The sequence below is a fragment of the Cyclopterus lumpus genome, chromosome 13, assembly GCF_009769545.1.
Source record: "Cyclopterus lumpus isolate fCycLum1 chromosome 13, fCycLum1.pri, whole genome shotgun sequence".
NCBI classification, from domain to species: Eukaryota; Metazoa; Chordata; class Actinopteri; order Perciformes; family Cyclopteridae; genus Cyclopterus; species Cyclopterus lumpus.
In genome coordinates, this window is record NC_046978.1 from 12,003,274 (window position 1) to 12,018,411 (window position 15,138).

A 15,138-nucleotide genomic window follows, 5' to 3' on the forward strand; every position below is an offset into this window, starting at 1 on the left:
TTTATTTTGCCAGATGCTTGAGCCAAACGTTAGCTTTGTTGAAAATACTTTATTGTGCTTCCTCCAAAAGTATATTCTTTTACACCCCAAACTCGAACAGGCTAAGTGCTCTGCATATTGTTTTTGATTCTGATAAGACTGCTATCGCTCAAGAATGAGATGCATGTTTCTGCTTCTCCTCTATTAAACGTCATCCCGAACGTCTGTTTAATATCTGTGAAAAATCTGGAAGTCAGACACAACCAGATGCTCTTTAACTCAGAAGAGATGACACCAAAACTCGACATTTACTGTTGATGTTTTAGGCAGCTGAAAATGTTCCTCTTTTTATCGCAGTGCTGGAAAAAGTGGTGAAGTGGGGTCTTCCAGTGGTCAGTTATTCCCGAGAATACCACAAGAAACACTTAACAGCCTAACACACACTGGCGTAGAAGTCCCATTGCTATTAACGGTTGGTTCAACTGTGTTTATGCTTTTGTTGAGAGCCCTGTGGTTAGACTGACCCTTGCCGGTGCGGAAGGTGAGCATGGCCGGCTGGCCCTCGCCCGCCGAACTTCGAGCAACCATCAGCACCTCGTAGAGACTGGAGGCCTCGAGCTCCGACAGCCGCAGGGTCTTCTCACTGCCAGGGACCCGAACGGTCTGCCAGCTCCCCACCACTGTTCCCATTTCATCGACCTGACACACACACACACACACACACACACACACACACACACACACACACACACACACACAAATCACACAGGGAAAAACTAAATGATCTCTGAACCCTCCACAGTCTACATAACGATCAGGGAACGGCTTCAGGAGAAATCCCGGGGAGAATTCTGTCACAATTTCCTACAGAACGGAGCACGGCTGCCAACAAATGTCCTAACTTGTAACGCTGCAGTTTTATAGTCAAGAGTGAGCTTTTCACTAAAGCAAACACAATCATTTTAAACAGGAAATACCCAACCTTTCAGTCAGTTAAGGTGCTTTCCCTACCCTCTTTATTTAATAAACTAATTACATTTGCCCACTCTCAGTTGGTGAAAGTACAATCAGTTTTTAATAAAGCGTGTATTTTCCTGCTCACCTTGCGGTATTTGACAAAATAGGCGTTGATTTGACTGCCTCCATCGCGCCCCGCCCTCCACTCCAGGTCGTACATATCAGGCTTGTGAGTCTGCGGTGGACTGGTGATGATCGGCGCCTCTGGAGTCGGACGGCCGTTACTCCTGTCAGCCGGCAGACTGATCCCGCCGCCCTCGACTTCGGTGAGGAAGGGCTCGTGGCCCTCGTCGCTCTGCATGGGGTGGAGCGACGGCGAGGCCTCCAGCAGCACACCGGCAGTGGAGCCCAGCTGTGGATCTGTCAGGGAGAGCAACGGAGGATTATTACAATATAACTGGAGTCGGCATCCAGATACACAAATCTTTTAACAACGCTGGAATGAAAACAGAGGGTGACAAAATTCCTTGTTTATTCCTCCTCGAATGGAAAATAAAACATTTAAAAAAAGGAAACCAGGTTTTACCAGGTCGTCACTAAACTTGAGTTATCAAAATGTCTCAATGTTCAGAAGAAAAGTGTGAACCTTGTTTAAATTTTAGATTTCTGAAAGAAGAGGAGAGATTATTTTTAAGTAATAATAACATTCTCAAGCAGCAGCTGACACATTTGGAAAGCCATTTATAAGATTATGGAAAAACAATCGGATTGAGTTATGTTGAATCTCAACATCTGTGTTACATTAACGCAAATCTTTGTACAAAATTGCACATATTTTATATACATTATACTGGGAACCGTTGCACATTCCTGCACAAAACTGTGCAGCTCTTCATTTTTAAGATATTTTGTTCAAATGTTTCCTGATATTATTTTAGTATTGCCACTTTTTATTCATGTTTCTTGACTGTTGCAGAACTTGCTTGTATATTTTATGTTCTGTAACTAAGTTTATGGTTATGCACCAGAACAAGGCAGATTCCTTGGATGAGTATTTTCTATTTGGCAACAAACCCAATCCTGATTTATTATCCATTTTCCGTACCTCCAGTCAGTGACGAACGCAGGTGGCCCTGCAGGTCCACCAGGGCTGGAAAGTGTTGCATTTGGAACAAGCCTTTTAATCTACATAAAATAATATATGCAGCACTACATAATCATGCTTTGTTTGTTTATTTCATAAAATGTTCGTCAGAGCCAGAGTGGTCCACCTGGACGAATCATGCAAGCTGGGAGCCTAATTACAGCTGACACCGGTTTGGCAGAGCCCGGGTGGAATTTTTCACAGACATTTGGAGGACACTGACCACAGCCAACATGAACAGGGGCTGCTCCACTCTTGAGCCACACAGACCACTGAGGTCAAAGAGCACCACCATTGAATATTAAAGCCCTGACAGTGAGAAAGGGATGTGAAAGCAGCGAGGCTTGCCACGAGGGCACACTGAAGGGTCTAGTTTTGGGCCGTTTTTGTGTGAGGCACTGCCGGTTCCCTTTGTAAAACCAGCAGGCCCGGAGCTGGTAACAGTAGACCTGATCCAGGGACTGCGGGCCAGCTGCCACACATTCCACACGCCAACCATTAAAATACCGGAGAGAATCAGACCCCGGCACTACAGCCAGTCCGACACACTCTCCTGCTCGTTTCCCTCCCTCTGCCCTCACCACAGCTCTGACTCAGAGCTTAGCCACAGCCGGGGCTCCTCCTCCAAAACACTGATACAGGAGGAGGCAATTTGGGCCACTGACTGCCTGGACCTCACTATAGCTCTGTGCTGATGGGGTGAGAAAGTGGGAGCTTTGATTAGGGCTGTTACTAATGAGTATTTTCATTGACCATGGTTAATCATTTGGTTCAGACAAAAAAAAGTCTTAAAATTGCCTATTCTGCCAGACGAGCAGTCCAAAACATATGCATGGTTTATCAAAATGTTGCTCGATATATTTTTGGACTAGTCATTCGGCCCTTTTTGTGGCTGTAGATGGGCCGCTGGCTTTGACATGTAGGAGCAGGGAGGAAACAGCCAATCGCATGAAAGAACAAGGACGCCACATCTCCCCTGTGGTGCATCCCACTTAACGGATGAAAGCGGGGAGTCGTCATGGTGACGGAAACAACGAACGGCTCTACGTGATGAGATACTAATAATACCACACCGCTCACTCCAATGATAGTGTTTACTTTGAATGTAAAGGGCATTGGATAAGCGGCGGCGCCTGGTACCTAAAAAGCAACAGAAGACAAACTGACCTCAGAGGGGGCCGGGTACGCCTCAGCTTGTCAGTTTCATATTTTGTATATATCTGCAGCAAAAGATATTCAATCTCATTCCTCTTCCACTAGTTTGTAGATGGGGATAACATGTTTTGCAGTCAACACGCTGATCCAGAATGGAGCGAGCGGCTGGGGAGGAGCGTCGTGATGTGTTAATAAATAAAAGGCAGTTGTGTATGATGTTGACAGCTGGGTGGTCTGGTCTTCGTCATAACCCTCCACGGCTACTCCTTACATTCCAGTGTCCGGGGGCTTATCCCCGACAGCGTGCACAAAGCTCACCTCTCAAGCTCAGTTCAAGGCTCAGGAGGAGGCTTGCCTTGGCGCACACACACACACACACACACACACACACACACGATGCCTTAACCCTTTCCAAACAATTTTTTGAAACAATTTTGCAACTAAGTGTCGATTCTTAAAAGGGCCCTTTTTGTATCTTTAAACTCTCCAGTGTCTGCGTACAAACTCACGTTGTTAGTCACGATCTTACTGTACAGTCGCAATGAGGAACTGGATCCAGTTCAGAGTAATTTTGGGAACGGCAGGGTTGAATTACTTTTTTTTAATCTAATTTAACAAACAAAGCCAAACATTCTACAGTACCTGCCAATTAAATTAAATTCAGGGTTTCTGTAATGTGCATGTTTCTGGGTTTCTGGGAGATTGAACGGGCAAATAAATGATGTCCCCTTTTGGTTTTGCACATGTGAGAGGCATCCTTCTCTATTTTCCGGCCTTTTATAAACTGATTAATTGTTTTACAAAAATAAAACAATTTTGACGGATTAATCAACAATGAAAATAAGCCCCTAGAAATTGGCACACTCTTTGACGTGTTGTTATTTGCTGCCTGCCTTTTAAAATCCCTCAGTGGGTTTCAGGCATTCATTGAAGATGTATTCATCACCAACAAAGCTGACGTGTGATCGCTCCAAATTGAAGCCCAGAAACAGATTAGTTTAAGATGACGATACACACACCTGATTGCGTCGTAAGCATTGCGCATGACTGTGCCGAGCCAATCCCGTTGTCCAGCAGACACTGAAACAAGCCCTCGTCCTGCGGCGTCACGTCCGTAATAACGAGTGAGGGTCCAGAGATCTGGAAGCGGTGCGATGGGGTGATGGGGTTGGCGTTGAACAGCCAGGTGACGTTCGGGGACGGGTTTCCTGTCCCTATGCAGGTAAAACGAGTGGAGGAGCCGCGAGGGACGAGCTGTTTGGTCAGGCCCTCCGCGATAGACATGGGCTCTGTGGAGGAGAGGACGATTAACATCACCACGGGGTCGGCTGCATTGCAACCCCCACACCACCGACACCCTTTCTTGTGTTCTTCTTACCAAGAACATTCACAGTATACTTGGCGCTGGTCACCGTCCCCTGCTCGGTCTCAGCAGCGCAGGCGTAAATCCCCTCGTCGGCCCTCGTCACTGCGACAAAGGCCAGGTTGTTGTGCTGTCGTTGGCGAGAAGGCCCCGGTGTGACCTCCTCACCGTTCCTGAACCATTTGGCTGCTGGCGCGGGGCTTCCAGACACGATGCACTCCAACGTCAGCGGCTGTGACTGCTGCACCCAAACGGTCATTGGGGCGGTGGGGTAAACTACCCTCACTGAGGGGGAGGAGTCTGAATCTAAAACAAAAAAAATGAACAGCGTTAGCAGACGATAGGAGAACACGCAGCTGGATGGGAGAACGTCCGAATCGTGAATAAAATGTCGTCAGCCTCACGTTTCACTGACAGCTTGGTGCCATGAGACTGCATGACGGTTTCCCCAGTCACGGGGTTGAATGCACCGCATTTATACATGCCCTGGTGCTGGTCCGAAACCGAGATAATCTGCAGGTTTCCTGACGGAAGCACTAAGTAGTCATCTGAAAAGAGAAGGACACGACAGCATGAGGGATGGCACAGAGAATATCGAGATATAGCTTCATGAGCGAGGGAACAATGACACAAGTCCATGGGATTATGTTGGTGATATTAATAGTAAAGTATAACATTTTCTAGATATTCAATAGAGAAATTATTTATAGGTAAAAAACAACAACTGATACATTTATAAAAAATCATCACATAGAGGCAATAATAAACCTGCTCTTTAATTTTCAACATTTCAAATACAACAAGAAATGGGGTCAGCAATAAAAGAAACACACCTGTTGACACTTCTATCCGCTCCCCTCGTGCTCTCAGTCGGGGTAGTGCTGGAGGGACGCTGTGCGGTAGAGGACACTCGATAAGAACAGAGCTGCCTTCCTGCACTGACAACGACCGCCGTCGGCCATCTTCATACTCTGATATTTCTGCAGTGACAGAGAAGAGGACGCCTTCAGTTGAACTCGCTCTCTGTGCAGGACGTTTCACATCGAGAGCAAAGGCGAACAGCGCTACTTGAGCCGAGCGGTTTGTGTTGGATCACTTGGTTTGTTTGTTGTGAGCGATTCCATTCATGTCTGATAAAGTTCCAGATCAGGGTCAACCCCCTTAGTGTCGTTTCTAACAGCAAGCCGCATCCCAGCAGGAACATAACACACTACACAGGAAAGCCCAAGACTCATTAAGGATACCGGTCAAGAGGCATTTGGAAGGGCGCCCGAGTAAAACTCCGACAGCTTCCTTCCCCTCCGCCACTGAGCAGCAGGCAGCCAAGGACAGGCATTCTTTCTAAGTGTTCAACACTCACAAAATGGCCTTCCTTTTTCTCAAGGCAACTTCCTCTTGTTTTCCCTCCACTCTGCTTTGAAGTGAGTAGACGTATGCACAAAAGGGTCATTCTCTGCATCCGTACCTGCTATGGCCACGCGCGCATGGCGGCTGGCGATGGCCGGCCCATGGTCGATACGTGCCACGCACTGATAGACGCCCACGTGGCTGGACTCAAGGGAGAGGATGGTGAGGGAGCCCTCGTGGATCTCCACGCCGGGTAGGGTGTCCCGGTCCAGGGGACGGCCTCTGAAGCGCCAGGAAACCACTGCTGATGGAGGACTCGCCGAGCAGAGCAGATGAGCAACAGAGCCTCGACTCTGAACCAAGGAGGCGGGCTCAGAGCGGAAAGATGGATATTGAGCTGGAGAGGAGACAGAACTTTCAATCAGTCATTTTGTCGTAGATGCTTGCTTATTTACCCTAAATTAAGATATTTTTGTGATTAAGTTTGACTTTTAGGAGATGCCTGCTGTGATCATGTCATCATGGTATCTGCTGATTGACCTGCCCTAACACCAGGGGCCAGATGTATAAATGCATACAAAACACGCATACATGTGGCTTCATAAATCTGTCAAAAAGAATGTGTATGCATATTTCTTTCTTTGCGTGACCCTACATAGAGTTCATGCATATGTTTTGAAACAAAAAGAGGATCGAAATGACCACTCTAAAGCTGCAATAGTTTTATTGTTGGCCACATGGTAACAGGAAACTCCACATCAAGCTTAAACACAACCCTAACACATCCAGCAGACACGTTTATGATCATCTGATGAATGAAAGTCCAATATTGACCCCCCTTTCTGCTGATAACTGCCCTGTTGCTGCTAAAAACTGCTGAAAACATGCATGAAAGCTGCAGAGTTGGTGATCTATGTGCTGTCATCACTATGACGGACACCTTATATTAAATAATAATTTGCTCCATTGTTACTATAAACATAATGATTTATGTTTTTATGAAAGGGGATCACACACGCACACACACACACCACTTCCATCCACATTAGGCTGAAAGGACAACAACTTACTGGAGCAGCCGATAAGCAGGGACTGGCTGAGACACAGCACAGTGGACAGGAGGACCCTTAGGCCACTGTCCATGGTGCACTTTGACCCCTGCCAGCAGCCGTGTTACCCAACACGCACGGCCTCGTTTGGAAAGCAAACCTGCAACACACGGGACAGAGAAGGAATACGTCAGACCAGAGCTCTGCATGGAAACGTGACAGCCTCTGCACATGAGCAAAAGAAGAGATGAGACGGAAGTAAACGACATAACAAGCTGGAAGAGGATTTCGAAGGTGGATCTGTGCCGGGGGGGGGGGGGGGGGGGGGGGGGATTCCAAATGAATCCTGTACGACAATCCTTCTAATCTTCACGACACATCCTCTTTACACACTCCTTGATCTCCACCTCCCACCCTCTCCTCTGACCCCTGTTCTCACCCACATCAGTGTCTCCACGGAGGCTGGAATGTCCAGTCTCTTTGCCCCCCTGCCTCCCTCTCCCACTGGGCCGCTGAGATCTCCCGCTAATGGAGTGGCCATGGAGAGACTGTCGCCTCACTCTTAATATCACTCTCTTGTCACACTGTGTTGCTTCCTCATAGGTTCACTGTAGCCTGAAGTGCAGGCCTAGACACACTGGAGGGCACGTAATTAGGAGCATTCCTCTATCCTTTTCAACCCGACCCCCACCGACTGCGGCACCTCCTCCTCCTTTTTCTAAGAGTAATCCGGGCGAGCTTTGATCCCAGGTCCCTGGTTGGTTACCAGGGTTTGAGCCTGAGGCCGGAGGAACAATGGCTGTCCAGCTGTGATATTCACACTGGCGCTTCGGTGGCTTGCAGACGCCAGCGGAAGGGCCGACCTGGGCTGAAGGGGTGGGTCAAATTAAAAGGATGATGTCTGGGTGGGATGGGTGAGGCTGAACAGGTTCCTAACCTTCCTTCTGCAACATAAACATTGTTTCATCAGCAGGTCAATTTGTTTAGCCTCCTGTCAAGGCCGCAGTGCGGCTAGGAAACACCTCGTTTGAGAAATGTTCGCAATTTCTTAGATTTGAAGGTGACCTCTTCAAATTGCAACAAATCTTTACCATTGACAATCTAGAACAAGCAAAGGTTCTGCTTGTTAAACACTTAATCAACTATCATAAATGTTGTCGATTGATTTTCTATAGATTGATTGTTCCTCTCTGCTCTCTCTCTATGAGGAGGAGGACGAGGAGAGAAGAGGCAGGAAATAATAAACTCTCCCAGCTCACGCCCTCTTGTCCCCCCGAGGTCAAAGGTCAGGGAGCAAAGAGAGAGGGTGGACCAGCGGGTGTCTGGTGGCCCTGGAGCAGCCCCCAGAGGTCACTTCCAGCTCTTTCTGTTTCACTGGCACACATTTCCCTGTTTCTACACACATTTACCAAACATTTACCAAAACAAAGCAGGTGGAAGAAAACAGTTTTGTTAAAATATGTCCTTCTCAACTATTTCAGCTTGATTCTGACTATACAATGAACAATATGTCATTTTTTAGTTTAATACATTATGCGCCGCACGGCTCCAGTTTGATTTGTGCATGCTCCTTCGAGCAGATCAAACCCACATCTTGCAGGCTAGCGTTTCTCCACCCCGCGAGTTGCAACAGGCCCTGCACACTGCCCCCGTGTCATCGGTGGAAACTATCTTCCTCCCGTTGCCGGAATAATGATATATAATTACAACAACAACGGCGCTATATAAAATGCACAGCCAAGCGCAGGCACCTTGGCACAAGGTGTGATGAGAAACCGGAGCCGACTCTACAACTCCCACCTTTCTATCTTTTCTTACCAGTTACTTCCTCCCAGTGGGCGTAGCAGTTGGGCACTACAGTCCCGACTGGGTGCCCTTGTGTAAACACACATACAGCTGCCTATCTGGCCCACCGATCTGACTCAACGAGGAAACACAGGGGCATCATTCCTGCTTCTTATCGGCTTGGCTTTCCACCGACATCCGCCCCGATCAAGCCGCCTCAGTGGAGACAGACACCGTGAGGATATCTTGTGTCCCTCATCACAGAGTCGTTCCGATGCTGGCAGCACCTTACGCATGGAAAGGCAAGTCCCGCTTCTTCCTGAGCAGACGCCCAAAGAAAAGCTGGAGTGGCTCTTCGGCAGAGGGGAAGTCTCTGTCAAATGAAGGCTGATCAGCCTGAGAACCGTCTCCTTTGGTCCTGTGTTGATCTGCGGCCAGCCCACTCCCTCACTGCACTGCTCCCCCTTCTCAAAACTTCAGACTACCCTACTTAAATGAAGAAGAAGAAAAATAATAATGTGTGTGCGTGCCAGATTTCCTCCGCCTATCCTAAATCTGATCTTTTCTTACCCTCCTGTTTTTGCACTTATGTTGTAGATGCATGGCCATTCTCAAGGCGGGATCGAATGCTATAAATTGAAGAGACATCCAGCATGCAAAACAGACTCTGTTGAAAGCTGATATACAGACACAGGGACAGTTTATGAAAATAAATGAGCTTAGTGTCAGTGGGTTCAAGTGGAAAAGTTCCTATTTTTTTTGGGTGTGGGGGTTGACCCATGTCTGTTTGGGAAATGTTTGACTGACACCTGGCTTAAGTGTGTGAAAGCAAGGAAAAACAGCAGCAGTCTTCTTCCACAGCTTGAGTCCCTCTTTTAGTCTTCATAACCTCGCATTTTTTTACTTCTTTTTTTTGTAGTTTAGCCTTCATGCTCCCTCCCACAGAAATCCATAGTAGAGATGTACTGTTGAGAGAGGCAGGACCTAAGTAGTAATACAGAACTCAGACACCATATAACCCTGGTAGGACAAGAGGGATCCATGGTGATGACACTGGAGAAAATAAAAACACACCGACAGGCTGCCCTCAGGGAAGGGAAAGGGGCTTGAGTTGTGGGGGGGGCTTAGCACCTGCACTCTTTTTGGCCTCCTCTCTGCAGGAACTACTTAAAGACCCATCTTCCCGCATGCGGGGCGAGCCCATATCCCTGTCATATTGGGTAAACAGGGACAAAAGCAACGCAGCGGAGCATCAAAGACCTGGAGGGAAGAACAGGTCACAACTGGTGCTGCTGACTGGGCCTGGCCTCGCCGCTTCACAAGACTGCACAGCTGAAAAAAAGTCAACAGCACACATCAGGAAGCAGCTCCGCCGCTGATTGGATAACAGGGGCAATCCTGACTGCTCTTATATATCCCAAAAAAAACAGAAAGTCCGTAAATCGTAACAAACTGGATGAACACGAGTTGGACATGAAGACGTTCAGGTCGAGGGAGCAGTGGGGCGTCTGAGACAGAGCGAGCCTTTTCTGGTATGATGGTCTAATCTGACCCGTGCGCTGAAGCTGATTCACATGCTATACCCCAAACCTGTCTGGACTCGCCCCACATCTCACGGACAGAAGATCTGCCGCACATGCATTCCTCAGCTCCACAGAGAGAGACAGATGGAGACGGACACACAGAAAGAGACAGAGAAAGAAAGAAAGACACACACACACACTTGGAGAAGGGAGATCAATTCAAAACAAGAAGATGAGTCATTAGGAGAGGGGGGGGGGGTTGTAGAGCATACGTGAGAAAATAGAAAGAATGGCTCTCCGGGAGAGGGGTAAAAGGAGACGGGAGTAAAAAGAGGTGAAACATTCTCGGGGAGGTGAAAAGTTGCCAAGCCCCGACTCATTTCTCCTCCGTCTTTATTCGGCTCAGAGATAGACGTAGAGATAATGGCATCCACGTCTGCCAAAACTGATTGATGATTCAGCCTTACTACATTCAGCCGGGCCCAAAAACCCAGGAAGAGTCTCCCTGAGAAAGGAGACTTTAGGGGACCATTATGGGCTCCTTCTGTTGGTCTGGGTGAGCCCACTGAGGCAGCCCAGGGCCACATAGGAAACTAATGAGTGGAAACGCTGGGCCTCTGGTATGGCCTAACTCCGTCTGATTAAAGACTGAGACGTTATTAAAAGTGGGACAGACTAATAGAAGGAGAGCGAGCTGAAGGAGACGAGAGAAGGAGACACATGATTTGGAATCAAATAAGGGAATTAGGAGGGATGAAAAGAGGGTCTTTTTTGTATAAGAATGAGAAAATGACATTCGAAAGGTTTAGACTGCCATTGTCTGATCCTGATATCCTGCAGAAAGTTAATGTATATAATTATAATATAATAAATAAATAAACCTCAACTGAGTGTGACTGCCGAAGACAAATGAGATACATCTTCAAGGACGGTGTGCTTTTCAGATACGGCTGTGTGTGCGTCTGCAGGGGTAACAGTGGGGCCAAGCGGGTCCCAGAGCCCGGAGACACCGCAGCCCTGACAACACGGCCGTGGTGTGGGATCAGAAGAGAGGAGGAATGAAAGGAGAGGCCCCCGGGGATCAGACAGTCACATCCCACAATGCCCTGTTTACCAAGGACACACAGCCCCCCACCCCCCTCGCCCCACCCCAACATCTCCGTTCACCAAAGCCCGACCCTTCCAAAGTGCCGGGGCCGGGACCTGGGAGACAGCACTAATTCTGCCCCGGGGCTTGTTGGCCGAGAGGGCTGAGAGGGGAGAGAAAAGGAGGGAGGTAGAAAGACTGAGACAGAGGGCAGAGAGAGTGGGGACTGAATGGTACAGTATGTAAGACCCATCTTAATTGGAGATAGTTCTGCGTCGCCTTGTTTTTCCTGGGAATCGGTGAGGGGGAGGGACAGGAGGCTGGGGAGGTACGGTTGTTTCCCAAGGTCCTGAACAGCGGGATTAACGAAACTCAATAGCGGCCTCGGACACTGGAAACAGATCCCCGGGTATCGCCACCATACAAGGCCACCTCGAGACCTTTTGAAAGCGCATGTAACTAACAACCCTTCCCCATTGTCGGAGCTCTCTGGGCCCTTCCGGCTGATTTCACAGGCCTTTCAGCCCACAGGGGAACGTCTGCTTCAGACGGAAAAGGTAATTCTGATGGAAAGGAGGAATGCACAAGAAGGACGTCTCGCCCGCAGGGTGTGTTATAACACTGATCTCCAACATGTGCCAAGAGTCTGATTCATCACGCCAGGCGAGTGGGGAGCTGGGATTGTGCAGCCGTGGCACCGAAGCAGAGGAGGCCACAGATTTACATTCCTCAATATCAACCTTGATCAGCGAGAAGATGGGAAAACACGTTAGTGCGGGGGGGGGGGGGGGGGGGGGGGGGGGGGGGGGCTCGGAAATGTCCACCTTCTGTGGGGCAGTCAAAACACTAACTGTGTTTTTAAACGCTGTTGTGTGGGCTGTGGATTAGAGGCATACAGTGATCTGATCCAGCTGCCCCCCGCACCCCCCTCAGTCGTGCGTCCCTCCCCAACTCTCCTGGATTCCATCACTGCCCGAGTCTCCACGGCAACAAGCTGCGAAGACAACAGTTTCTGCTCAGTCTCCTCCTGATCGGTCCCTGGCTGCGGCCCAAAAGTACTTTCAAACTAAAACATGTATTATATAATGTAATTTCAAACATGTGCTATAAAAAAAATAAAAAAACGAAAGGGTGTCCTAATGGACACTAACAAGAACTTTTGCAATGTAAGTATAAAACAACAAACCCGGACTAAAACTGCTATTAGGGTGTCGGCCTCATCTTTGTCACTTGAGAGGCGTGAGAAATAAAAGTACACATCTCTCAGAATGATAAATAGAGTCTGCAAATATAAGGCAACGATGGCTCTATATTCACAGGGGGGAGGATTCACAGCACAGAGTGTAGCCTGAACTCCACAGCCAGCCGCTGGTACAAAAACAAACACGTGTAAAAAGGTTAAAATATAATTTGTCTTCTTCACCGACTCCACAAATCTCTTGCAAAAACCCAAACAAACAAAGCAGCTGCCTTGTACGAACAGGTTGGAGGACCCCGAAGATAAATATGCAGTCCCAAACAGAACCTGTAAATGCTTTATTTGGTTTGTCTAAATGTTTATCAGTCTCGCCTTGTAACACTCCGCGCTTGTTGTGCGGCAATCGAGGACACACACACACACACACACACACACACACACACACACACACACACACACACACACACACACACACACACACACACACACACACACACACACACACACACACACACACACACACACACACACACACACACACACACACACACACACACACACACACACACACACACACACACACACACACACACACACACACACACACACACACACACACACACACACACACACACACACACACACACACACACAGGGCTGCTCACTGCTGCGGGGTTTGAAGGTGAGAGGGCTTTTGGCAGATGGCGCAGCTCTTTGAAGGCGCCAAAAGAAGCACACCCATGACAACAGCAAAACACAGCAATGATACAGAAACCATGGCGTATGCTAACTCAGTGCAATCTCTGTGCAGGTCTGCGTGTGTGTTTGCTGTCGTTTAAGAGCACCACAAAGAGATGACATTGATTTATTTAATGATGAAAGGTGAGCCAGAGTTGTGCTTTCATTCGTCAGTACAGCCCGCAGCATCCCGAGTATCTGCTGCAGTCGACCCAGAACAATGCAGAAGGCTGGACCAACCATCTGTTTTATTCTTCTTCCACTCACTTTGGATATCTTTTATAAATAAGGGCTTCCATTGCTCCCTAAGGGGCCACATCTAGGAGCAGGGAAGGCCCGAAATGGCACCCACAACCACAGGCCCGGAGGCAAGCGGCAGCAGAACCCACACCGCCTCACACTCTGATCTGGGAGAAAAACAGCCCTTCAAACAAGTAGCCTGTTTGTCAGCCCGGAGGGGAGTGCCAGCCACTAGTTTTGCCTTAATATAGTCTTGCTGATCCCTGTGCTGGCTTTTCAGCAGCACACACATTCTGGTTCGCAGAAAACCCATGTCAGATGTGACTTATTGGTTCAGCATTCGAAATAGAAAGCTGTGGTTGCTCACAGTTTCAAGAAGTAAAGACTCTTAACTCGTGGGAGCCCAGCGCTGGGGCTCCCAAGTCATTCATATTTAGTGGGGTAGGACTCAGGAAGGGAAAAAAATGTATCAATCTTGCAAACAGGAAGACAGCGAAGATACAAATATTAAAAAAGAAAAGAAAAATCCCCATGAATGTTCCAAGATACTTTGCAGCGATAGCTGTCAGAAAGGGTCCGGTTCAGAAGTTCACTCCCTGAAATCTTCCCGAGGGCTGAAGAATCACTGAGAACGCGAGACAAGGCGGTGGAACAATGGTTCTCATCGCGCATTCGCTTGACAATGACAAAATATGTTGTTTTTGGCGAGAGGCGAGCAGCATGTAAAAATGCCACGTCGAAGCCTTCCTGGAGAACGTTTTGTTCCCTCTCACACGCGTGGTGTCCTGCATCACGGTAAAGGCACGTATCTTATCGCTACACAAGCCAAAAAGCACTCGCTCGAATGTCTGGGAGCACATAAATGTTAAAAGGCATCTACGGAAAGTAAACTTTAAAAAGACTCGCAGTGGGCTTCAAACGGCGCGGGACCAACAAAGTGTTTCGCAGTCTGTCGGTGTCTTTTGGTTTTATCAAGTCTACCAGCAGTAAAAAAAAAAAAAAGACAGTGGGTTCTTTCTCCATGTGTGTTTAGATTCCCTTACCTACCACACACACACAGAGAGAAGAAGCAGACCTCCTCACGCTGCCTATCTCGAGCCCGTACGGCTTCGTCCCGCTGAAGTTCAGTGGCTGGCTGGAACATCTGTTTCTGCTGCTCCAAAAAAATGTTTGTCTTAACAATTACGCCCTGATGTTTCTCATTTCATTTCTCAAACCTCTCGAAAGTCATTATCCAGTTTCAGGTCCTTCAAGGACTGGATCTTTTAGAAACTCAATACGACCGTCTGTTGAAAGCCGGCGTATACATCGGGGCTACAGTCAGCTCACCTTTGACATTTCGGAGGAGTCATACCGGAGGAAGCTTGCAGCCTATCTGTAACCTGCTGGAGTAACATGCTTGCATAGTAAAGAGAGTCAACGGCGGGCTGTTTGGATCATCTATCAGAAGACAGGGGGACCTGGAAGAAACGGGGAGGGGGTCCCACTGAGAGACATATGCGTTGTGGAGTGAAAATAATGGCAGTGTGAGCTTGGCGCAGATAAGAAGTGCTACTAGTGACAGCTTCACATA

The 15,138-nt window shown here is 48.1% G+C and overlaps 1 protein-coding gene across 3 annotated transcripts in view; it reads right to left on the reverse strand.

The window, feature by feature from the left end:
- Positions 1-15,138, reverse strand: part of cdon (cell adhesion associated, oncogene regulated) — a 29,427-nt gene that overhangs the window by 9,977 nt on the left and 4,312 nt on the right. For all 3 annotated transcript variants that reach the window (XM_034549318.1, XM_034549319.1, XM_034549320.1), the window contains exons 2-9: positions 7,016-7,154; positions 6,064-6,342; positions 5,432-5,578; positions 5,003-5,146; positions 4,614-4,904; positions 4,255-4,524; positions 1,082-1,356; positions 504-678 (exon numbers count right to left, since the gene is read on the reverse strand). In XM_034549318.1, the coding sequence (XP_034405209.1) occupies positions 504-678; positions 1,082-1,356; positions 4,255-4,524; positions 4,614-4,904; positions 5,003-5,146; positions 5,432-5,578; positions 6,064-6,342; positions 7,016-7,088 (1,654 nt within the window). In that variant the 5' untranslated portion in view covers positions 7,089-7,154. The remainder of the gene's footprint in view (positions 1-503; positions 679-1,081; positions 1,357-4,254; positions 4,525-4,613; positions 4,905-5,002; positions 5,147-5,431; positions 5,579-6,063; positions 6,343-7,015; positions 7,155-15,138) is intronic.